Genomic DNA, 24966 nt, shown 5'->3' on the forward strand with positions numbered 1-24966 from the left:
TTTTTCAGTGTGAGTCAGTGAGTGACCGGTGACTGGCTGCTGCAGCCAATGATGCGATTCACATACGTATTTACCATAGACTGTATATAATGGTATTTACGCAGCTAATCAACGTCAGGCGTCCTTATGTGCAGCCACCATTGTTCTCATAGATATGAATGAGTAGATAGGACACGCCCCCTTTGAGCTGCTTGCTAATGCGAGGCTAAGCTAGTAGGGGTAATGTTTCAGTGCATTCCATTGATGTCGACGGCATGAAAACGTAAACAACAAGTATGCCGGCTCACTGTGCTGCATACAGTTACACACTGCGTCGTACAATTGAGACAAGGAAACTTGGAATGACTTTTCATAGGTAAGAATAGTTTTTGGCTCTTTTTTTCATTATGAAATCTTGTTGAGAGCTTCCAGTCTATGAGAGCTAACTAGTTAGCCACTAGCAAAACGCTAAGGCGAGCGAGCAGCTTGACAACCAAATACCAGACGATTAATAGTAGCTGTAGTATAGTTGTACAAGCAGTAGTAGTAATACTAAAAGTACAAGCAGTAGGAGTATAAAATAGCTGTTAGAGTCGTAGAAGTAGTATCAGCATTTGTAATAGTATTACAAGTTGTAGTAGCAGTGCCAGTATCAGCAGCAGTAGTGTACTATCACTACTACTAGTAGTAGTCACATTACTACCACCAATACTACCAATAGTAGTTATAAAGCCTAACTCATGTATATCCAGATTACCATCTATGTTCTTCCTCCAAACCGATTGTATGGGATTACAGGCAGTTCTTTAGGACTGCTCTCAAATAACTGAAATGTTACTAAACAAGGTTATACTTATCAATTTAAATAGCTCTGGTCTCCAGTATATTGGCGAATTTGGTTCTTTGTACTTAATTTATTAGCATGATTTCTTTTTAATATGTTGTGTACAGACTTAATTACTTCTCTGTCTACTTTTCTTACTCCATGTAGGTTTCCCAGAGACTATGGGTTGAGGAGGAAGTGGAAGTTTGTCGGCTTAGACCTGGTGTCATTCCATCAGTGTTAAACTTCCCGGCTCATCTTGGAAGAGTACGTGCCAGAAAGACCATGACCAAGCAGCCTTGAGATCTTAGCAGCGTCTACCTGAGGTGGGTGTCAACGGTGTTCACGGTCAGGTCTGTGGTAATCCTGTCAAAAAACAAAACAGAAAAAAAATTTAGATTATAAATCATGTAACCAAAGCACTCTGTGTATAATGCCATAGTATAGGATGTAGTTCAGAAAATGTCAAAGTATAGTATACTTTACTCAAGAATAACATAGTATGGCCTGTAGTTCATAGTACAGCATGTTGGCAAGAAAAAAAAACAAAACATAGATTATTATGTGGTTCAAAAAGCGCAAAATGATAGGATGTTGCCTAAAATTGTCATGTATGATATGTGGTTCAAAAAATGTCATAGTGCAGTATATTGTCAAAATAGTATGTATTTCAAGAAAACATCAGTATAATATGTCATCTAAAAACTGCCATATAATAATTTCATTGCACAAGTAAAAGTATAGTAACTTTTAAAACTGTTCAAATTCTTATATGTTGCTAAAAAAACAAAAAAAACAAAAACAAAAAAAACGTCACAGTAATATGTCAATTAAAAAAGCCTACAGTATAGCGTGTCGCCCAACAAACATCATAGTATAGCATGTCGCTCTAAAAACGTCAGAGTATAGCCTTTAGTCCACAGCTGTCAGTAGGTGAGGAGCAACACAAAAACAGTCCAAACGCTGGTTTCCAGAGGGTTAGACGAGAATTTATTTGAAAGAGTAAGTTTACAACAATACAACATGTGAGGGGGTTAAAAACAAATGGGTGTTAGTAAAATAAAAATAAATCAACAGAACTAGAAGTGAACTTCACGTCGACATTGATGGGCATTCCAACCAGGAACAAAGTGAAAAATAATCAATACGAAAAAAAACTCTTCCTGTTCACCTCTTAAAACCCAAAAACACACCGCAGTAGCACCCTAAACTAAAACTACCAATGGGTTCCCTGTTTTCCTTTGTGAACAATTCAAAGGTCCCTCTCTATCTCCCCACACATCCACCAACCACTGGAACGCATCTCCAAAGTTCTGCTGGACCAGCTCAGCTTCCCCTCAGAAGAAGTGCCACCACCTGCCAGATGAAGGAGCCTTTTGAGAGGCAGCTGGCATCGTGATTGGACTGTACTTTGGTCTGTTCCAATCCAGCTTCAGCTCCAGAGACGGCAGGCGGGACGAGTCAACGGAGGCCGGGTGGACGAAGACATGAAGCTGAGTACAATCCAGAAAACAACAGAGATGGAGTGTAGTGGCCCAGAGCCAGAAAAAACAGAGTAGCATCATATGTCTCTTAGAAAACATCATAGTATAGCCTTTGGTATGAAAAAACGCCATCATATACATCGTATATTGTACAAATAAGTCAAAGCAAAGAGACATACATTGTAGAATTGTAGTAATTGTGGGCTGACTGATTTACGGATTATCAGTATTTTATTTTTTGCTGATTTACGGTAATAAATACATTTAAAAATGGTGCTACTTTGGCTCTGAACCTTTATCTACCTGTGGTCGCTCTGTCTTCTGGAGTGATTTGATTGGTTATACGTCACGAATAAAACTCCTTTAACTTAACATCTGTAAACAAAACATAGACGTATCAACAAGTTTTCTGTTAGAGTTTGTGTTCTTCTAAGTTTAACTCGAAGATTTTAAATACTTTCATTTACTGCAAATGTCTCACTAATAATCATTATCAGCCTTAAAAACCCACAAAACACCCCTCTATACTCCACCACACTTAGTACAGTCCGGTTCCCCCTTCTATAAATCTGCTTGGAATCGTCCACTTCCTGTTTGTCAAAGTGGCCTTCTACCTGGACAGGTTTTGTTGGAGCTCATGCAACAAACATTTTGGGTAACTGCACTTTAATATGGATGGATGACACTGAATTAGAGTCTGTTTTAATGAGACTGAGTTAAGATGTGTAGCTCTGTCATTAAATAGGAAATTATTTCTCAGAACTCACAGAGAAAAGTCTGAAATGTTTGCTAGGTTAGCGTCCCACATGTTCTTTGGCTCAGCTAAAGCTAACTCTCTCCAACTTCTGGATCTCTGGAGCTGCTTGTTGTTAAAATATCTTGCTGTAGGTGCTGAAGCTCAGAAAGTCTGAGATGTTTGTTCAAAATTAGCTCAGAAAGTCTGAGATGTTTGTTCAAAATTAGCTCATTCTCAAGTCTGATCTGAACTGTCCTCTTTTGTTTGAACTTTCCCTAAACTTAGGAGTTAATGACAGAGCAGCACATCCAGACTCAGTCTCATTTATGTAGAGATTAAACTTCAGTGTCATTCATTGATGTTAAAGTGCAGTTTTTCAAATGTTTGTTGCACATGCTCCCGACCAAAGCAGTCCAGGTGGAAGACGATGTGAAGAGAAAGCTCCAGAGGATGAATATCACACATTTACGTTGGAAATAAATGTCCTTTAATTAGACATTTTCATGCAAAAGTTGGATTTCCCTTTAATGATGTTCAAATCTTTGTTGAGTGTTTTGTTGATGTTGGTTTCTAAATGTTTTCTTACATTCGGCCCCAAAGATTAAAACCTTTTACGGCTCACAAGCTGCAACAATTCACACATTATCAACTATCTTTCTGACTAAACTAAGATAAAAAGTGAAAAACTGCCTGATTCCTGCATCATGAATGTAAATCTTTTTGGTTTTTATGACAGTAAACTGAATATATTTGGGTTTGAGATTTTATAAACCAGAACGAGAAATGAATTACTGGAGAAAATATTCAACAGATTAATGGTCAAAGAAAATGTGTTTTCTAACATATATGGCTGAATTACTGCAACATTACAAGATACATACAATTTGAATTCAATTTTATTTATATAATGCCAATTACAGGTCAAATTGTCTCAAGATGCTTTATTTTTATTTTTTTTGTCATATTTAAAATATGACAAAGTAAGAAATTTAAACCTCTTGACTAATCCAATTTATTATTTAGTTTTTAAGAGACTAATTGACAATTCAAACTTTCTCCACTAAAACTAATAAACATGAGGTCAAATAGAAGGAACAGTTTTAAATACTGCAGTCTCAGGACGGCAAGAATAAAGTTTCTCAACAAAAACTAAATCTGCTGGTTGATTTCATGAAAGTCCTAATAAAGGATAATAAAGTGTGATACTAAAGGTTTGTGTTGCTAAAAATCTCAAAGTAAAGATATCAAGTTGAACATCTGGATGGAGGTTGATAAAAGTTGACCTTCCTTCATTTCTCTGGAGCGACTCCATGGATTTTATTGATGGTGGTGAAAGACCTGCTCTTCTAGTCATCTTCCTTCTAGTTGCTGTAAAAAGTCAGTCCATCCTGGCCGACTTCAACACCTCTTCATGACAACTTGTTCTGCCTCTGACCTCGTGGAAACTCGAGAAACTCGGGAAAACCTGTCGAGACTCAGATTTTCGAAAAACTTGTCGGGCGGGGGAAGGTGTGGAGGGTGGTGGAGGGAGGTGGGGGAGTAGAGGGGGGAGGCCGCCACCCACCTCCCCGCCTACTCTCCGCCCTGACTCCACCCAGACTCCGCCTTGGCTCCGCCTGTGTGGTGACTTCAGCAACTACGATGCCAAAGGGACGACGAATTTATTTCTTTTTATCTGATCTGTAGCTCAGTGAGTTAAGGATTTGCCTGTGGAGCTGCAGGTTGCTGGTTCAAGACCAGACCCTTCTTAAATTTTCTCAAAATCCTGACAAAGACAAAGAAAGAAAAAGGCCGGTGGCGGGTCTTGAACCTGCGACCTTCCAGTTGGGAGTCTGTCTTCTTACTCCCTGAGCTACTCGCTGAGATACTAATTCTTCTTTTTTTTGCGCATTTATCATCTATTTTTTGTCCTTTTCGGGGTTTTTTTTTAACTTGAGTCTCGACTTGACCGTTTTTCTCAGGAGGTTGGACTTCAGCCTTTGTGCTGGAGGGTGGAACCCTCAGTTCCAAGACTTTCCAAAGCCTCCCCACCTCCCGAGTCCTCAGGACCTGAGCTTTCACACAGTCTGAGGGCTGAAATTTTCTAAGTTCCACAGTAGTTCTCTGTTAGATTTAACTTTCAGACAGTCCAAGGACTGATATCTTTGAAGTTCCTGAGTAGTTCTCTGTTAGTTTGAACCTTCGGACAGTCTGAGGACTGAAATTCTAAAAGTTCTTGAGTACTTCTCTGTTAGTTTGAACCTTCAGACAGTCTGAGGACTGAAGTTTTAAAAATTTCTCAGTACTTCTCTGTTAGTTTGAACTTTGTGGTAAACAGAACCCTTAAAACTTGTGACCATGAGTCTTGATTTCACATTTACAACATCCATCTGAGTTCTTCTCAGACCTTCACCTGTGGGTTTTTTAGAAATCCTCAACAAATTTTGATTCTCTTCAGTGAACAGTAAAGTTTGTGGAGATCAGAAGGTAACATTAGTTTGATCGATTCCTTTAACTACTAGTAGACTTTATCTGGAAAGCAGTTTTCTGAAATGAGTTCTTAGTAAATCTGTCCACAATCAAACCAAGAACATAGAAAGAGGAAATGTTTGAAGAAACAACTTGTTTTCATTTCAGACTAGAAAAAGCTTTAAGACTTTTGTCTGTTTTTGCTCTTTTGATCATTTTATTGTTTCTTCTGTTTAATTTGATCTTCTAAAGTCTAACTGGTGTCTTTTCAAAGGTTTTATCTTTAGTTTGATTCTTCTTAAATGTTTAGTTTTGCTCTTTTCTCACCTGTTATTCTGTTCTAATGTCTGATCTGATTTCGAAATGTTTAGTCTTTTTGAAGTTTAATTGTTGTTTTTTCAAATGTTTTCTCGGCTTGTTTGAAAAATTTACTTTTCTTTCCCAATGTTTAATTTTTTGATTAAATCTTTGTTAAGGTTTTTCTTTTTAAATGTTTTACTACCTTTTAATGCTTAATTTTCTTTTTTAATGCTTCATTGTATTTTCTGTTTAATTCCTATTTAAAGTTTTATTGTCTTTAAGATTTAATTTTCTAATTAAACATTAAATTTTTTTATTAAATGTTTCGACTTTTAAAGATTTAATAATCTCATTAAATGTTTTATATTTTTCTAAATGTGTAATATTCTTGTTTAATTTTATTTTTTAAATGTTTAATTATCTAAAATATTTCATCTTCAATGTTTAACATTTTTGTTTAAAAATTTTTGTTTAATTTCATAATTACGTGCTTCATATCTTCTGTTTAATTATCTAATTAAATATTTTGTCTAATATAATTTAATTGTATTTAATGTTTAATTTTCTTTTTAAAAGTTTTATTATATTAAATGTTTTTTCCTTTGATTTAATTGCTTTTTTACTGTAGTTTATTTCTTTAATCTTTTTTCCTGTTAAGATTTTAACCCTAGCCTTAAAAATGAAACAAACCCTTAAATCACAATGAAAATACTTCTGTTGTCACAATCATGAGTTAGTCAATTATTCAGTTTATCAATCAAACTTTATTTGTTTAGCACCTTTCACACAGATGACAAAACTAAACAAGCAAAGAGAAAAAACTATGCTAAAACTATGATTAAAACTCAGGAAAAAAAAAAGATTTAACATGGTAATAAAATATGTTGTGTCCAGGGGATGGAGGGAGTTTATTGAAGTCTTCTTGGGCTCACATGGGAAATCATTTAAAATACAAACTTGATATTCAGTCTAAGGAAACTGGAAAGCGACAGAAGAACCAACAATATCTCCTGTTTTCTCTAATGAGTCGACTCTTCTTGTGCTTTCAGACCAAAGAACTACAGACTCTTCACAACCTGCTCAAACTCTTGGTACAGGACCTCACCACACGGGTCAAGAAGGTTTCTATCTCATTTCTACTCTGAAGCTCACCTTCTCCTGCTCAAACTGCTGACATATGTTTCTGCTGCTCTAAAGTCTGGTCTCTAGAACTTCCTAAAAACTCTCAAAGTCTCTACTGCTGCAGGTTGCTTTGTAGAACTGTTCCAGAAAACCTCACTAAACCACATGGAGGGGCCTCAAGATAGTCGTCCAAATGAAACTGTACAAAAACCAAACTAGCACAACCCAAATGCTAAAGTCTCCTGCAGCCTACCAGAGAACCTCTGAGAACAGAGAATCAGGACAGGAACTCTTACCTTCTGGACAACCAACGTTGGTTCACAAACAAGAACACAGAATGTGTCTGAGCAAAAACCTCTAAAGACTCACTACAGCCAAGATAAAGACACAACTCAGCTGCACCAAATCCACTAATCACTGCACACATTAGCACCACGTGCTAACTGTGGCCAAAGAACCACATTTACCAAGACAACTATCCAGTACAAAGCCCTAAAACACACCAAGAAACACATTAAAGCCGATTTTACTGCTGGAAGCTGCAAGCCAACGCCTAAAGAACAAACTAGAGCAATGGAGCCAAACCCGGTTCACTGGTGAAGAGAAACAGAGGAAATGTTTGGCTGCAGCCACATAAAGCAGGAAGACACTGAGCTGCTCAGGTGTTCCTGATAACACCAAGCAGCCACCTGGACAGCCAATAGGAACACAGCTTCCTGGGAGTCCAGAGGGCTGGGTTAGTGAAGGAAATTTAGTTTAAAGTTGAAGCAGAAAGTTAACAAAGAAAGTTGAAAACCACCTTCTGATACCTGAAATCTCTGAGTTTTCACACAAAGAACACCTGAACATGTCAAACTGGTTCCATAGTAGAACCCTCATTGTAAAAACGTCATAGTATGGTGTGTTGCTCAAAAAACATTAGGACCCGGCTGTCAGGGGACAAACATGTAAGAAACATGAGAACAGAGAGAACCCAACCAGTAGGTCACAGTTTATCATCCCCCAGTCATCTCCTGAAGTCCATATGGTGAGAGACATCAGTATCTGGTTGTTAATTTACCAGAGGATGCTTATAATCATGCTGATGTGGTCTGTACTCTACAGTATTTTAGTGACTCAATAAATGCCTAAGTTGTTTTTTTTAAAATGCTTTTTAGTTTTTAATAAACATTTAACAGCCTATATGTAATCAATAAATGGCCTTTGCCTGTCTTAAGAAAAATTCACTCAGAACTCTGATATGTTAACAGTACTAAATAAATCAATAAATACATGCATACACACATAAATAAGTTAATACATTAACTGTGTTAAGATAAGATTTAGATTTTTTAAAAAGTTGTTTATGTTTTTGCAGAATCCAGTATTGCTCACTGGTTGGTCATTACATTTTGTTAGTTTGATTTCACTTTTTAAAATGATGCCACCTCTTTTCAGACTGAACCTGTGATCATAAAACAATACAATATTTTTAGTTCCGTGTTAGTAAAGCACTTAAAGCTTTAAGTATGGCTAAATGCTTTTTTCAAAATTAAATATATCACTCCTTAGGTGGTAGTGGCCCCAAGTTCAGTAAAGTTGGAAAGATATTCACAGATTCACACTTCCAGCATCAATAACTCATTAGATATAGGTTGTCAAAACATAAACGGTGCCTCTTTCCCATTGTTGCAAGGCAGACAATGTGCTACAAGCCCAGTTTTATCAAAAGTAGCTGTCTTTCAAGCTACAGGAATAACATTGGTGTCTATGGAGTGAACAGGGTCCGTCTGCAATTTGCAAAACCTCTGCAACAGTAAAGAGAGACAAATATTCAATAACTTCACTCTTATACATTGTAGTGTCACTAAAATCACTGCAGCCTTCAACTGGCTCCTGTTGACAAAGTGTTTTAACATAAATGTAAATGCTGTAATGTGATTCTTTTAATGAACCATGTAACTTGAATGGATGTGATGCTGGTGTGACCACAGTGCACACGTCTGATGTTGCTCACAGTGGTCCAAGGAACGCTCAGGGAGTTTGTGTGTTTGCTCAGACTCAGGAAAAATTACAGGGACCATTGGGTGGAACATTGCTTCAGATAAAGAAAAGCAGTTTCATTAAAGCTGAATTGTTTTAGTTTACTGAGACTCAGTAAAACCAATAGAATAATAAGAGAACTACTGAATGTCAGATCCAGAACTGCCAGACTAATGAATGGACAAGAACTACCTGAGAAACTATTTCATGAGAATGGTAGAAGGAATTACTGAAATCAAACTGATTCACTGTCTCATTCATTTCCAGGGTTTTGAAACTTCCAAACAGACCTGATGGTGCAATCCTTTCTCAACAGCACTCTGGTCATTCCACTGGATTGCCCCATCTTGAGTCCCTCTTAATACAAGAACAGGAGTGAAGAGGACAAGAAAGATAACATCCGTTCTTCTCTGGAAGTGTTTGTTTACCAGAATGGACAGCCAGGAGGTGGGGGATTTACTGGAGGAATGCCTCAAGGCAGCAGCACCGGACCAGCAGTCCATCCAGCTGTCTGAAGCTCAGAGGCTAAAGTACTGCAGCTGCAGAGGTCAGACACAAGATGGTGCTATTTGGTCCATTTTTATTCGGGCATGACAGAAACTCTGACTGGGATTTGAGTGAGGATCTGACACATGGTGGATTTACATGTAAAGTGTTCCCACAAACAGGAACAAAATCATGTTTTCCACCATGCAAGTGCTATGAATTTGACAGGATTTCCTTTTGTTTAGCATCTAACACCAGCTAGGACAGCGCTCTTGATAGACCTTTCAGTGTTAATCTCCCAGTGTACAAATTTACCAGATCTCTAAAACAGCACTTACACAATTCTACAGACACCAAATACCCAAAACAAAGTCGTTATGTAGGAAGTGAGTCCCACCTCCTCTCTTTGTTCTCAATATTTTTGCCAAATTCTTATCATCAAATAAGGAGAATTTAAACCATTTACACAGCACCCTGTCAAGTAACTGATATTGATTTTCTTTAGTAGCTTTAAGCAAAGTTATTCCCTCCTGGCAAAAAAATGGATTTCAAGTTACTTTAAGCCCATAAACCCTCCTGCTGTCTTCATTTACAGGCACCAAAAAATATTGTTTCCTTGTCTGAAAAAAAATCCAAAAATTCAGCAAAAAAAATTCTCCAAATTTCTGAAAATTTGCAAAACTGTCAGGAAGAAAATTCCAATAATTCCTTAAAAGTTTCCCTTAAAGTTTTATTTAAAAAAAATAAAATAAAAAATCCTCCAAATTTGGCAAGATAATTCTTATAAATATTTTCAAAAAATGAGTAAAAATCTTCTTAAAAAAATCAGAAATATATCTAAAGTGATTCCATATATATCAGTAAAACTTCTAATATTTTCTTTGAGAACATTCACAAAAAATCAACCAAAATCCAGTGAATTGCGCTGGATTTTGGTAGATTTTTTTGTGAATGTTCTTAAAGAAACATTTTTAACATTTCTTTTTTCCACTAAAAAAATTTTCAAAGATTTCCCAAAAATGTTGAAAATGTGGACATCAGAAGTTTCACTGTGAAAATAAGTTTTTTTCCACATTTTCAAACTTTAAAATGGGCCAATTTGACCCACAGGACGACACGAGGGTTAATCTCTGCACAGCCGCACAATTTGGCTGGATTTAAATTCTGCTTTTGCTTCCCGTAGACTCGCTGTGTGCAGAGCTGGCCTCTCTGCTGCAGGAGGCCGAGGAAATGAAGTGGCCCTTTGTGCCGGAGAAGTGGCAGTACAAGCAGTCGGTGAGCGCCGATGACAAGACCAACCTGAGCGAGCTCATCAGCAAGCACCTACCGCAGCTACTGGTAATAATAGCACAAAAAAACGGAATATGAAAACACCGCATGAGCAAATTCCCCATTGGGTTCTCTGTGCCGCCAGGCTTTTCTGAAGGCGTCCATCACTGCTCAGGAGGCACGCTCGGCGCTAGCGGTGGTCTTCTTAGTGGATCGCTTCCTCTACTGGAGCGACGAGTCGAGTCGGCTGCTGAAGATTGCCAAGCTGCTGCACAGACGCCACCCGTACGAACCCATCGCCCCACAGCTGGTCATACGGCAGGCCAGGGTCTATCTAAACTCTGGTACAGTATAATGGATGGGCGGCATTCAGTATGTGATTGTGGATGCTGTTGGGAGATACTAAATACATGTGACTGGATGAGTTGCTACATCATCCTAAATATCATTTGAGGAAATTGTTATGCAAAACCATGACATGGAAATTACACAAGTGTGTCATTTTTTTCCACGCTTTCATTATCGAGGCGTTTAATTTTTGGCTCATACAGAGTTGGACAAATGTGACCGTCCTCTGCATCCACAGGCAAACTGCAGAAGGCAGAGTACATCCTGAGCAGCCTGATTAACAACAATGGGGCAACAGGTAGAGTCCTCATTTTAAATGCCTTCAATGATGGATTAACCCTTGTGTTGTCCTGCGGGTCAAATTGACCCGTTTTAAAGTTTGAAAATGTGGAGAAAAAAATATATATTTTCACAGTGAAAACTTCCACATTTTCAACATTTTTTGGAAATTTTTGAACATTTTTTGGTGGAAAAAAGAAATGTTTAAGAAAAATGTTTCTTTAAGAAAATTCAGGAAAATTTTTTTTTCCCCCAAATGTTCTTTAAAAATATTAGAACTTTTACTGATATATATGGAATCACTTTAGATATTTTTAGGATGTTTTTGGGAAGATTTTTTTTTTTTGAAAATATTTACAGGTTTGTTTGTTTTTTTTTTTTAATTTCTTGCCAAATTTGGGGATTTTATTTTTTTAAAAATAAAACTTTTAAGGGAAAATTTTGAGGAATTTTCTTCCTGAAGATTTAGCAAATTTTTTAGAAATTTGGGGAATTTTTTTTCTGAATTTTTGGATTTTTTTTCAGACAAGGGAACAATATTTTTTGGTGCCGTTAATGAGGACGACAGGAGGGTTAAACTGTGTGCTACAGGTTGAACAAATAGCACACATTTCATTGTGGTGTACAGGTTGTTGGGAATACCGCTCTGAAAGTGATGAGGCCCTCGTACAGGCTGTGAGCCTTCAAGTGCGTGGAATGATTTTGCAAAAACTAGGTGAGATCATTTTTGCTAGGTGACATAAACATGATGCTGTTCTGTCGTTTTTTTTTTTTTTTTTTTTATGACACTGTTTTCTGTTTCAGGCCTGTGGCTCGAGGCTGCAGAGTTGATCTGGGCTTCTCTGGTTGGTTACTACTCACTTCCTCAGCCTGATAAAAAGGTAGCCGCTGTTCTGTTACCATATTAGGAGACTGTAAACTTAATCGACCCAGTTTTCACAGTGCCATAAACCTTTATCTTGCATTTCGGTTTATTTCACAGGGTATCGGAACCTCTCTTGGTATACTGGCCAACATTTTGGTGTCTATGAATGATGAGGACTTCCGTGCTTTTAGGACTAACCGAGATGCTGATTTTGTAATTCCATTTGATACAATATTTCTTTACAATTTATAAATTTTACATTATTTCTGTCTGTTTATTTTTTATTTTTTTGTTTATTTGTTTGTTCTTGAGCAGTCTTTACTTGGGGATGGGAGTCATCGTCTCCTTTCAGCCGCCCAGACAGCAAAGATGGCCGTAGTGTACAGTCAGTACACTTCACTCTATGTATTGACACATGTAGTAAGTTGTTTTTTTAATTAAAGTTACTTAGTTGTGGATTTTTAATCACATTTTAGTCCCTGAGTGGTAGTCATAGAGTGATCTGTGAACCCTTGTGCACTCATTATGGGAATAATTATTATTATTAGCTGCAGAAAAAGCCTTAATTACAGAGTTTTAATGCTCAGAAGCTAAACAAATACCTTTTAGACATGAGCGTCATCAACACTTGTCATGATTTAGAGACAATTTAGTTCAATGTTTCTGAGTGGAGGGCAGTTTTAGTGAAACAATAGCAAAAAAATGGGTAAGACAGTATAAGAAGGTGTGTAAATAAAACCATTTATGACATATTACCAAATGGTTAATCATGCAATTACAAGCTCTTATAGGACCTTATACACCATTAGCAGATTAACAATAGTCATTAGAAAACACACTAGGTGCAAGAATAAAAATAAATCGCCAGTTTGTGTCACCACATGAGGAAAAACAACTTGCTACAGTTTACTTGTACATTTTGGCAATGCTGTGAAGTAGCCTGCCATTTTCTGCAGTGCTTTTTATCAAGCCATTCATTCCACTCACTCAGAAGTGTTCACGAAGAAAGCATTCTGTTTATATCCTTGAAACCTCCAGAAGTATTCCTTCAAAGTCTCTTAATGTTCTGTGTGTGGGCGCCCCTGTGAGGACCCAAATACTGCCTGCTGTGTTTTGACTGTGAAGTGGTTGAGTGCAGGTAGGACACGTTTCACTCACCACTCGCCACTAATGATGGATGATTCAGCTTTTAAATGATAAGAAATCAATGGGATACGGTTCAACCGCAGCAGGTGGTTGGGTGGCTGCAAAAACAACCTCAAAAAAACTGATAAAATCCTCAAAGTAAATGTATTAACTATCTTACAGTGTCATACACCGTTTATTATTGCACAAGTAATTCCACATTTACAGTTATATGTGGGGTTTGACTTGTTAAGTGATGATGTTATGCATGAGTTAAGCATTTACAGCAGCACCATCTGTTAATACCTTGTAAAAGGTTGAATATATGTTTGAACTATGTGTCAGTAATCCACTAATGGTATCTGACATCTTGTAAGGTCTTGTAAATATAAAATCAACCATTTAATGTGACTTTTTAAAAAAAACTGATATATCTTATTGTAAAGTGTTTTCCATAAATGCACCATACCTCAACATCAGACTCAGGCGTGTGCTCTCATTGGATGATCAGAGCTGGAAATCAGTCCAATATAACATGGAACAATGCAGAGAGAATCAGCCACAACATTAAAACCACCTCTCAAATAATGTGTATATTCTGCTTCGGCCAACCAAATAGCTCTGACAGCAGGGCTGTGGACGCATTGTTCCTCAGTGTTCATCCTGTAAATGCTCGATTGAACTGATGTCAGGGCAGTTTTAAAGCTAGGTCAATGCCATGGGCTCTTTGTCGTGTTCCTCAAGCCATTGTTTAGCAATTTTTGCCTTGTGGTGGGGAGCATTGGCCTGCTAGGCGAGGCCATTGGCATTGGTTGGTAGATTTACATCCATGCAAATGCCAGGACCCAAGGTTTCCATTGCTTTATAATGAGATGATCAGTGTTAAAGTCCCCCTCTAGTGGTTGATTTTACCTCTGAAAACTAATTTCTGTGTCCAAATTAGATATTTTGAAATGCTCTCCATGAAACTTAAAAAGTTTTAGACATAACTCTATGTAGTTGCTTCCTCTAAAATGCATGGATCTATGTAGTCCCTACAATTACCCAAGTCAAACATTTAATTTCTTTAACTTTGAGGCTGATTAGTGTATATCTCCAATTTTCCTAAGAAGTAAAACCGTGATAGCTATAAAAATGCAAATGTGTGTTTTGTAAGGTAGATCGCTTGATCACTAGTATGACCCTTTCTTGTGCTTCTGTTTCTTTAGACGACTCAAGGCACCTGCTTTTTATCCTACAGTTTCTCTGTGGAATGCCCTGCCTCTCAAAGACGGTCATTCCTCCTGCAGGCTAAGGAAGCATTTGGAATCGGCCTGCTCACCATAGCAGAGGGTGAACTTGTCACGAGCAAGCAGGAGCTTCATACCTTCCTCAAGGCTGCCTATTCCCTCACTGTCACTCACAAATGGCTGGGCACTCCTGGGGAGGTTGTGGATCAGGCAGCTCAGGCTTGCCAAGAAGCTTTAGCAAAGTTTTACGAGTACTGCAAGGCCAAAACCCAAAACAAAGAAAACCTCTGTACTGAGATCATGCATCTTGTTGCCCAGGTCAAGCTTCTGTTGCAAGTGGAGCCTTTCCCCAATTCAGATAAGCAATCTTTCATCCCTGACAGCTATAGAAACGTCAAAGACACCTCTGTACATTTCACTATGGAAGGTTTCTCAAAGGTAATGCAGAGATTTCAGAAGTATCATGAATCGCTGTGCAAGACCATCAACGGTAGCTGTAGGGGAGATAAAGATGAGATGGATAGAAAAAGGCTGTGTTTAACCGCACTGGGGACAACCATTGGGCCTCTGAGCACAGAATGTACCACCGAAGCCTGTAAAGAGTTCACACACCTACCCAAAGCAGAGACGCCACAGCAGAGAGGTTCAGATCCATCCTTTGTGCATTTGCCTCAAAAATCTGCCCTGCCTCCCACACTAGGAAGCACAGATAGCCTTGGCTCTTCATGGCAGGACTTCTCTTTGAGTAGTTCAGGATCTCCGCAGCCCAGCAGCAGTGGCTACACAGGAAGCAGCGCTAAACACGGTGAGAATCCAAGCAATCAGAGCTGTCTGACCACTGAGGTCGATGATGACAGGTCAGACAGCATGTTGCAATCTGCTGATGAAAACAACAAGCAGAACTCACAGGGTTTTTTTTCTAGGGTCGGTTCCTATGCTGCTCCAAACCCTGCAATACCTGCCCCTTCCTCCTCCAATGCAATTTCAGAGAAGTTTACAGTTCTACAGGCTGAAGTAGAGACACTGAGCTCTGAGGAGGATTGGATGGCCAATGTCGCTGAGGGAGCGGTGGAATCTTTATCTCAGGTGGCTCTTAAAACATCGTCCAGTTCCCTCAGCGACACTTTCAGTTCCCAGTCATCATGGGAGAAAATCTCAGCTGACCTTAACTCCCCCATATACAGAAAACCACAGCCAAGCAGCCTATCAAAACCAGAAACTAGCCAAATCAGTAAATCACCAGATTCTGATGGGAGCTTTTACCACATGGAGACGTTTGATTCTGCAACCAGTGATTCAGCTCTTGATCACGTATACAAAAACCACATGTCTGGAGGAAAAGTCAGAGCCTCGTCCAAGCCACAACCTCTGGAGAGCCTCAATGTTTTCTCAAATATGGAGACTGAAATTGATTCAGTTCCTGTAAAACATGCAAACAACAACTCTCTAGCAACCCCACACGGTCTTTCGCAAGCTCTCCCAGAACAGTGCGCTGACACAGAGGCCTCCTCAGAAAGTTCATTTGAGATGTTGGAGATGAATCAACACAGTAGCGTGACTTCTACAGACAAAGTGGATGTTCCTCAGAGCAAGAACCCTTTGTGCTACAGCTGTCTAAACCCCAGAACCCAAGATGATGTTGTCCCCACAAGACAGTATTTGTTGTCACTGTGGGATTACCAAGCACTGCTCGCTGGAGTTTGCCACAAGTGTCTGCTGAAGAGGTTGCACAGTGACAAGACAAAATTCAAACTCAAGGAACACAACACTGCCTATAGTAAGTGCTGAAACTTGTCTTCATAATCAGTACATCCATTTAACCGCAATAGTACTGTGACTTTAGGGATGTCAGGCTCAGTCTAGATTGAAATATAGTCTTTACTAAAGAGCATAAATCTCACTGCTGTTAGCAACTGTCTCACTTTGCATGTTGTAGCACCATGAGGTTCACGTTTGTGTTATCAAGGGAAATGTTTGTGAAAAATGGATAGATTGATAAGAGTCTTGGTGCAGATACTCATGTTTACCACTGGCGCCATTTTCACGCAACACACAACAATGGCTTCACCTCATCGTAATAGCATTGTTATACAAAGTCCTTCACACTGCCTGACCTTTGCTAGAAATGGATAACCCCTGTGTCGAGTAACTATGGCTCATTCTATACCTCGTGATTACTGCGGCAAACTTGCTTGCACTGATTTTTCGTTGGGTGACCAATTTTCCTGCATCCTTTTCCATCTCCTTGAAGTCTTACCATTAGATATTTCTCTAGCAAGTGCAGAAAGCAGCCTTTGGATCCCACACTGAGCAAGTCCTGGTGTTTTGTTTCCATGATCGCATTTTTTTCTAATGTCTCTCAATAATCACAGCAATATCTTCTTTTGTTGCACTGAGTTTCTACACTGGGGCTTGTATTTACAATATAGCCTTTACATATGTGTGTGTGTGTGTGTGTGTGTGTGTGTGTGTGTGTGTGTGTGTGTGTGTGTGTGTGTGTGTGTGTGTGTGTGTGTGTGTGTGTGTGTGTGTGTGTGTGTGTGTGTGTGTGTGTAAGTAAACTTGTTTTACAGAATTAATAAAACATCGCAACTGTCCACTAACCTCTTCCTGTTATCTCCACTAGATGGTCTTCATTTAAAGTTCTCCAAGGCCACAGGACTGTGGACGGCCAAAGAAACCTGCGTTTACATTGGAGAGGTGATGATGAAGATGAAGGACATGAAGCCTGAGGACATGAAGACGGAGGACCTGAAAACGGAGGACACAGAGACGGAGGACATTAAGGCGGAGGATGAGGTGGTGAAGGGCAGTCAGAGATTAGCAATATGGGTCCAGTTTTTACACCAGGAGGAGAGGTTAAGCAGGTACGCAGCTACACAATCTTGGCCCAATCCAAATGTGATGGCTTTAAGTCTCATTTTGTCTGTGTATTAATACCCTTAGCTATGTGGGGAAAGACTACTTGGTGCCAAAGGAGATCCAGTTTCACTTGAAAGACGTGGAGAGACAGATGACCGCCCAGTACTATGTGACTGAATTCAACAAGAGTCTCTACGACAAAAAAGTCATGGCTCAGATCTTCTTCATTCCCTCCGAAGCGCTATTGGTGAGGCACTGTTTGTGGAGATGAAAAGAAAAAAACAGCACACGGCAAACATAAAACATATGTTTGCTTAATTTCGAGGGATCAGAGGTAGCAGATGTATTGAAATTAAAATGTCTTATAAATACAGCATTAATAGGACCCCATACGCAGCGTGCAGAATAGCCTGCAGCAACCTTGGAGCAATTTTGGTTGAAATTCAAATGTAATACCCCAGGACAGCCTCCAGTTGTCAGTTTACTAGTAGAAATATCCTTTTGTGACAGTAGCATAGACCATTTTTTCTTGGGTATTATTCTACAAAGTGTTATGAACTGGGAAAAAGTCAAAGTTAGCAATTATGTTACAAATGACTGCTGAGTGGCACATATTCTCTTGATTTTCTTGAGTTTATTAGACCAAAAAAGGAGCATATATCCTTCCAGACTATACTAGTATACGTCTAGTTCTGACTATAAACACTACAACATCATTAATAGATGTAAAGTCACTGGATTTCAAGAGGAAATTGTTGTTCTGCACTATTAATGAGCTGCATTTTATTCCTAACAGGCTTCAGAGGTTTCAAAATGTCCATCTTGTTCTTTGTATTGATACACAGATTTTAAACAGAGATGAGATTGTTGGCTGTGTAACAGTGGAGCCCTACATGCTTGGAGACTTTGTCAAGCTGACCAACAACACTGTAGTGAAAGAAGAGCGTTTCAAGGCGACAGAATACGGCCTCGCCTTTGGACACTTCACCTATTTGTTTTCTAATGGCCAGGAAATTGTTGTAGACTTGCAAGGTGTGTTTGCACGTGTCACTAATGTCTCATGATTTTCCACACAACATGTAACCGGATGACATGGTACTATCATTCTACATCTTCTTACTCACAGGATGGGTGACAGCCAACGGCAAAGGGCTGACCTACCTCACTGACCCCCAGATTCACTCCACCAGGACCCCCAAAGGTGGGTCTAACTTTGCTGAGAGGGGGTTCAGATACTTCCTGAAAGAGCAGCATGGACCAGAGTGCAATGAGATTTGTCAGCTGCTAGAGCTACCGCCACTGAGCACACAAACAAATATTCTTGCTCAAAAACTTTGAGTTGTGCAGCTATAAATATGGTTTCTTGACGATAAAAAGCAATGCTGCAACGTTTACTTGCTATTGGGTATTCAGGCACCAAAATAAGTAACATGGCCTTGATGCAAGATTCCAGAGCTTACAGGTTTACCTTGTGTAGTTTAAATAACCACATTAATGTACTGTATTTCCCATAATATATTACCTAAATGCACAAATAACAATAATGTATTTTCAGCTACCATATCCTACTAATGAGACTTTAGGCTTTGTAGGGCTCTATTATATAAGCATAGCAGTACAATGTTAATTTGTTTTAATAATTATGGGAATTAGATTTTACATTTGAAATCTGCAAAATGTAATTTCATTAGCTTGATTTCCTTTTTTGTGCAGAATGCTGGAAGAAAAAAGAGCTGACAGAGGGTTAGCGGTGTGACATAAAAAGACTGAAAAGACAAGATTTTTTGTATTCCACGCTGATAACAGCCAGGCTCTTTTGTCCGAAGGTCTGGTGCTGTTGTGGAAGTGCGTTTACTCAAGTACCGTAATTCAGTACAAGTCAAAGTATGTCTACTTAACTTCAGTATTTCCATTTAAAAAATAAATATTCTTATTCCTACTCCACTACATTTATCTGGCAGCTTTAGTTAGTTATAAGATGAAGATTTTATGCCTGGATAATATAACAAGCTATTAAAGTATATCACATTGTTAAAGATTAAACCAGTGTTTCACAATCTCTTTAGACTGACATCTTACAAAAAAAAAGCAGTGTGTGGTTGGGTTAGTTGCTAATGGCTAAACCAGCAGCTTCCCTCTGAACTTTTCACATGGTTTGATTTCAGTAAATGATCCATTACCTCACCATGAATGCAAGGTTAGAGAAAAAGTCCAAATATTGAAGAAAAGATTGTCAGAATTTTGCTTTTCCCTATTTTCTCTCTCATTATTGTATATTGATTTGCTGTTTCATATATATACGATGTTGTTAAACCTGCAGCAGCTGCAATAGTAACATGTAGCATATGTGCTGCTTATGTGAGAAACCAAAACTTCTACTTTCATATTTTACTGCCAATTCTAAGTAGGATTTTCCATGCAGAGCAGAAGCATCAATGGTATTTTAAAAATGTCAAGGACATTCTAAAGAAAATTACAGGAACATTTTATGATGTAGCCACTACCTGTGTGAGTATTTACTGTTAAATTAAAAAGTTGTCTCAATGCTGCATTGAATTGTGAAAAAATGTGAATGCAAAAATAAAATACCTGTTTTGAGTCTGCAAAAATGTTTTTCACTCTCACTGCCTCTTCACTATGCGACTGGATTACTGTCAAACTGGAATAGGAGTTCAGGAATCACCTGATGCTAACAAGTTTACTGCTATTTTTCACAACTTAACTATCACATTACTGATGATTTGTCTTTTATAACTGCCAAAAAAAATCCCCTTATAGACAGACCAACAATGGTGAAGAATTGCAAAATAAAAACGGTATAAAGGTTGCACATGAATAGAAATCTATAGCCGTCTTTATTTAGAATGAGTCACGACCAAATCCCATAAATAAAAAAATAATGAATACACAATTCAGTGTTTGCTTAAGTTTTCACAGCTCAGTTTGTCATATGACTGATGTTCAGATAAGATAACTTTTTGAGTGTTACAGCTTTATATCACTGACAAACATTTGCTCAAAATTTCCAAATGTTTAACTATAGATTACAATCAAAGTGTTGTTTTATGCTCACATGAAACAGGTCACCATGGTGTCCGATTGAAGAATGAAAGGACAAAGGCGCTATGTAGTTGTCCTGTAAATGTCCTTGTTATATTACTGCGAGTGTACTTTGCCTACAATCTATGAGCTCAGTGTTTTATAAGTGACCCACAAACCACCATGAGCTTTGCATAGTAGTAAAATGTACTGAATCGAATAAATAAAGTCACGCTAATGTGGATGTACAAAGTAATGCTGCTTAGGGAATTGGGTTTCTATGTAAAGCAATGACACAAGAAGATTCCCATGTCATCCAGGTGGGACTGTAGTCACATGTCTCCCAATCATATGACAATGATGTCACTCATGGAGCTTCAAACACAGAAGCCTCATTTCTATTCAGCCAAAATCCAGTCCTGAGTTTATTAGTCTCCTTCTTTTATGGACACAAACAACATTCTTTACCTCTCACCCACTCTGCACTGCCCTCACAGCCACTCTATCTGCATTTGCTTAATGAAAAGTGCTTTTCTGGACCTGCGTTGACTCAGAAGTGATGTATTTTTTTTTAAGTTTGTGCTCAATGAATTGTACTGTATCGTGCATTTTATGTGAATGGGTTCTCATTTTGGAACACATTTGTGCTCCCCATGAAAAACATTCACCTGCCCTACAATGTACATAAAGATACTGGCTTTTATCACCTTTATCAGCTATCTCGGTGTGATAACGGACATTTTAATCTGTGTAGGAGGCTTGACTTTCGTGTTGTTGACACAGTTGAAAACAAACCCCGGAAACAAGGTCCCCCCTGCACTCCGTTGTCAGTGTTTATAAGGGAGCGAGCCTCCTCCTAAGCACCACAGAGTCTGGGACTGACTGAGAACATGAGACTCTTACTGGTGTTAGCCTGCTGCCTGGCAGCCTGCCTGGCAAGTCCTCACCCATGCCGTAAGTAGAACAAGACAGAAAATACCGGTGATGATGTGGATGCGTTTCTTCCTATGTATTGTATCATAGACGCCTTCTTAATATCCCAGAATATTTGCACTGTCATTGCTCTCCATTGCTGGCTGACATGTTGAACAGGCCTGCTAAATAACAAGAGTGTACTTTTCTTAGAGGATTTATAATTCCCTGCATCTTCTTCACACAGATACTCCTTCTTTGCTCACTGGAGCTCTCACTGTGGTATGTTTTTTGCAGAGAACCTGACCAAACTAGAAAATCACATTTACACATTGTAAAAAGAGGAAGATGTCAACTAATTCACTGTGTTTTTCTCCAGTCCACACAGAATGAGGAGCTGTGGGCTTTCGGCAGATACCTGTATGACGGAATGGGACAACGGCTTCGGCTCTTTGAGCTGGCTAATTACAACAATCACACAATGGATGTTGACCTTCTGCTGATGTACAGAGAGGTAACCAAACACTTGAACATCTGGTTTATTTACTCTAGTAGACGGTCAGAGTTTATCAAAGCTTAAAGGTTCAAGGATTAAATAATAAATAAAAAGAAGTCCATACAAAAAGACAGCATTTAAGAAGTACTGCACAGATTTGAGAAAATGGAGCAATAGCAAATAATTTACCATTGCTTAACACATCAGTGGGACCATAATGCTTTAAGACTGACAGACTCTGACTCTCGGTTAGACAGAATTGATGATGTAAGTTCAGGTGCTTTTGTCAAAGTGCAGATTTAAGAGCTCAAAGGTTCATTCAGCATTCCTATTTCACTTTGAATCTAAAGCATTTATCATTCTCATTCCCAACTCACCCATCAGGCTGTCATGTACGAGATTTCATACGAAAAACGTACATGCACGAAGCAACCCCTGCAGGCACAGTTCCATCCTTGGGAAGTTCCAAAAGACGCAACTCTGCTGGGCCCGGCTATTGTGGGAGGCTCCTCTTCACCTGGAGAGGGACTTCTGGTCAACACCTGGACAGGAGATTTGCCAGACAAAACAGGTGAGACAACATCTAATGAGCAGAACTGTCTTGAGTATAATTATCTACACTGTATGAGCATGTTTATTTTCATTTCCATCCAGGAAAGTACATAGCCACCGTCACTGAATTTGGATGCATTCCTGTCACATCTATGTTCCAGACCAAACAGTTCGGGTGGTTGGTCGTAAGGTTAGTTTATTTTAACACCAATGAAGTAAAAAGCAGAAACTGTCGTATTTCCATCCAGCCTTGTAATTAATATGCCACCATTTTTCTGTTCACTAGCTTCTTCGACAACGTCAGAGGGATTACGGATCCCAGTTTGCTCGACCCGCCAGAGTTCTGCGCCAACGTGGCGACCAGTGCAACACCGCCAGTTCATTTTTCCAGCTTGTTCCGAAAGAGGACAAAATAATGTGTCAAAGACAAATAGACACCATATGAGGAAGACTTGACAAAATTTTGCCAAATCTGACAAAATACTCAAGTATAAAGTTAGAGAAAATCATTAGCTCCAATCCAAATAATTACAAACATCTGTTGTTCTTTAATGGAACTGTGGCTATGATCCGTTTATGTTCATAACCACAGCAAATTGATTTACTTACTAGCTCATAAATTCTAACATTGCACTAATGTTCAGTGTCTATCAATAACATTTCTAACAAGATTTAATGACTGCATACAGTTAGTTCTACCTTGCTCATGTGTTTAATGACATCATAGAATACGCAGCATTGCAATACCTTGGTAAAAGTGATAACGATGACGACAGTTTGTCTTGTTTTACTGCAATAGAAAGTCCTGCAGCAACAACACAAGCTTGGTTGTAACTAGACACTAGGATTCAATAAGTTGCAATAAAAAATGTTTTTAAAAAAAATTTGGCTTGTTGATTATTTGTTTTACAGAAAGTGTCCATGGGTGTTATCAATACTGGGAAAAAATAGTAGCTCCATATAATATAGATCAGCTGTTTGACTAGTCTTATTTGCATTTTTACAACCTCTACAAACAAGGTATTTTTTTTACAATAATCGGTGGATTAACTCTAGACAGATATTTCACCATGCTGATTATATCTTCCAATATTTTGTGGAAAACGGTGTATTTTTGTAAATTTGTCAATGAGACACGCAGAATAAAGTCATATAAATCACAGTTTTAAGCTTATTTTTGGTTGTTTTTCACCCATGATACTTTCACTTATTGTCAAAAAGCCTAAAATCTGACAGTAGTTTCTTGCTATGGTAAATAGAAACATACTTTTTAAGTATGGATTTGAGGGTTCAATAGGTTACAAGTTCACAGATTCTGCACTATTAATATTTTGCATGAGTGTCCAGTGACAGTAGATAAATGTTTAAACATGACTTGATCAATTCAGGAATAACAATGCCTGAATTTTTTAGAATAGGTAAATATGAATTCAAAATCAATTATGCAAAATCAGTTTTTTAAAATCATATACAACACCAAGATTATGCAACAAAGCCAGAATCTTCCTTTTTCTTGACCTTTTATATTAAAAACAATATAAGGAAACAACAAATATAAGGAACATCATAGGGGCGCTGGAGTGGCATCTGGACATTTATTTGAACTGTAATAATGCTGCTGCTGATGACATTAATGGTTTTTATCATAATGTCAAAATAACTAGTTGCATAAAATGATTTTGACTGTGCACAAGAAAAATTAGTGAAACTATGGTGTCACTTCTTGAAATTTTCCCTTTTAAATTCTCTAGAGTTTAAAAACAAAGATTTCCACCCTAATTTAGCACTACAGAAAAGACAACAAAGCCTAGGAAAATAAGGAGGAGAATACTTTAACCTTCAGGCCAGATTCAGACAGAATATTTGCCAGTTGAGTCACCAGTACGCACCACATTCAGTGACTATTATGAACAGCGTACTTTATTTTGACAAGGCAGGTGTAGCAGCTGCTGAGGACTCAGATGGCATCAGATGCATGCTGGGAGCCTCCCCAGCCTGTTTATGAGGAAGTGAGCTTTCTGAAATAGTTTCATGTGTACCAGTGCTGCAGAGGAAAGTGCACCAGTTAGACATCAGACAGCATGAGAGTCTTCGTCCTGCTTGTTTGCCTGTCAGTGGGCTGCCTCGCTCAGAGGCCACAGAGATGCAGTAAGTACAACTATCATTCTGAAGCTTTTTCTATGTTACTCTAAATGATGCCTTCAATCACAGCAGCATGCTCTGTTTTTTTTTCTGTATTTGCGATAATTAAATAAGCTACCAGTTTAGCCCTGTGCAATATAATTGCTCCAAAAATCCCTTCAGATTTCAACCAAGTCTTTCATTTTGACAGCATCCCCTCCTCTGCTGACTGGAAGCCTGTCTGTGGTAAGTTTCAACTCTTCACTTGCTACACTATGGTGGATACAGGACTGTTGCTATTCAAAATAACTGAATTTGGAGCAAAACTGAAATATTTTTCCTCCACTTTCAAAGTCCAGTGCAAATGAGAAGCTGACGGTCTTTGCCAGGTACACTTATGACGCACTGAGGCAGCGCATTCGACTCGTAGAATGGGGATCTTATCAGAATCAGTCTTTCCACTCTGATG

At 38.5% G+C, this 24966-nt stretch overlaps 4 protein-coding genes across 10 annotated transcripts in view; 3 read left to right on the top strand and 1 right to left on the bottom strand.

The window, feature by feature from the left end:
- Positions 1-1103, bottom strand: part of LOC111562544 (RAS guanyl-releasing protein 2) — a 57114-nt gene extending 56011 nt beyond the window's left edge. For all 4 annotated transcript variants that reach the window (XM_055007451.1, XM_055007448.1, XM_055007450.1 and 1 more), the window contains exon 1: positions 962-1103. In XM_055007451.1, coding sequence (XP_054863426.1) covers positions 962-1032 — 71 coding nt within the window. In that variant the 5' untranslated portion in view covers positions 1033-1103. The remainder of the gene's footprint in view (positions 1-961) is intronic.
- alpk1 (alpha-kinase 1) lies at positions 989-20210 on the top strand. Of its 4 annotated transcripts, XM_035943921.2 has the most exons (16): positions 989-1128; positions 6820-6891; positions 9182-9461; positions 10584-10738; positions 10815-11013; positions 11256-11315; positions 11925-12011; positions 12101-12177; positions 12279-12374; positions 12477-12581; positions 14495-16292; positions 17142-17382; positions 17462-17624; positions 18223-18409; positions 18504-18578; positions 19091-20210. In XM_035943921.2, the coding sequence occupies exons 3-16, from the start codon at positions 9347-9349 to the stop codon at positions 19123-19125; spliced, it is 3393 nt and encodes a 1130-aa protein (XP_035799814.2). In that variant the 5' UTR covers positions 989-1128; positions 6820-6891; positions 9182-9346; the 3' UTR covers positions 19126-20210. The 4 variants fall into 4 exon arrangements, with proteins under 4 accessions (XP_035799814.2, XP_054863420.1, XP_023116893.2 ...); XM_055007445.1 differs by having other exon boundaries at positions 6820-7628; positions 18504-20209; XM_023261125.3 differs by having other exon boundaries at positions 18504-20209.
- Positions 20211-21246: 1036 nt separating this feature from the next.
- LOC111562542 (ependymin-like) lies at positions 21247-23260 on the top strand. Its single transcript, XM_023261126.3, has 6 exons — positions 21247-21370; positions 21576-21610; positions 21708-21842; positions 22209-22395; positions 22479-22566; positions 22663-23260. The coding sequence occupies exons 1-6, from the start codon at positions 21307-21309 to the stop codon at positions 22790-22792; spliced, it is 639 nt and encodes a 212-aa protein (XP_023116894.1). The 5' UTR covers positions 21247-21306; the 3' UTR covers positions 22793-23260.
- Positions 23261-24384: 1124 nt separating this feature from the next.
- Positions 24385-24966, top strand: part of epdl1 (ependymin-like 1) — a 2458-nt gene continuing 1876 nt past the window's right edge. Inside the window, exons 1-3 of the mRNA XM_023261137.3 lie at positions 24385-24524; positions 24709-24743; positions 24852-24966. The exon at positions 24852-24966 is cut by the window's right edge and continues 20 nt beyond it. Coding sequence (XP_023116905.2) covers positions 24458-24524; positions 24709-24743; positions 24852-24966 — 217 coding nt within the window. The 5' untranslated portion in view covers positions 24385-24457. The remainder of the gene's footprint in view (positions 24525-24708; positions 24744-24851) is intronic.

Source organism: Amphiprion ocellaris, chromosome 23 (assembly GCF_022539595.1).
Source record: "Amphiprion ocellaris isolate individual 3 ecotype Okinawa chromosome 23, ASM2253959v1, whole genome shotgun sequence".
Lineage (NCBI taxonomy): Eukaryota > Metazoa > Chordata > Actinopteri > Pomacentridae > Amphiprion > Amphiprion ocellaris.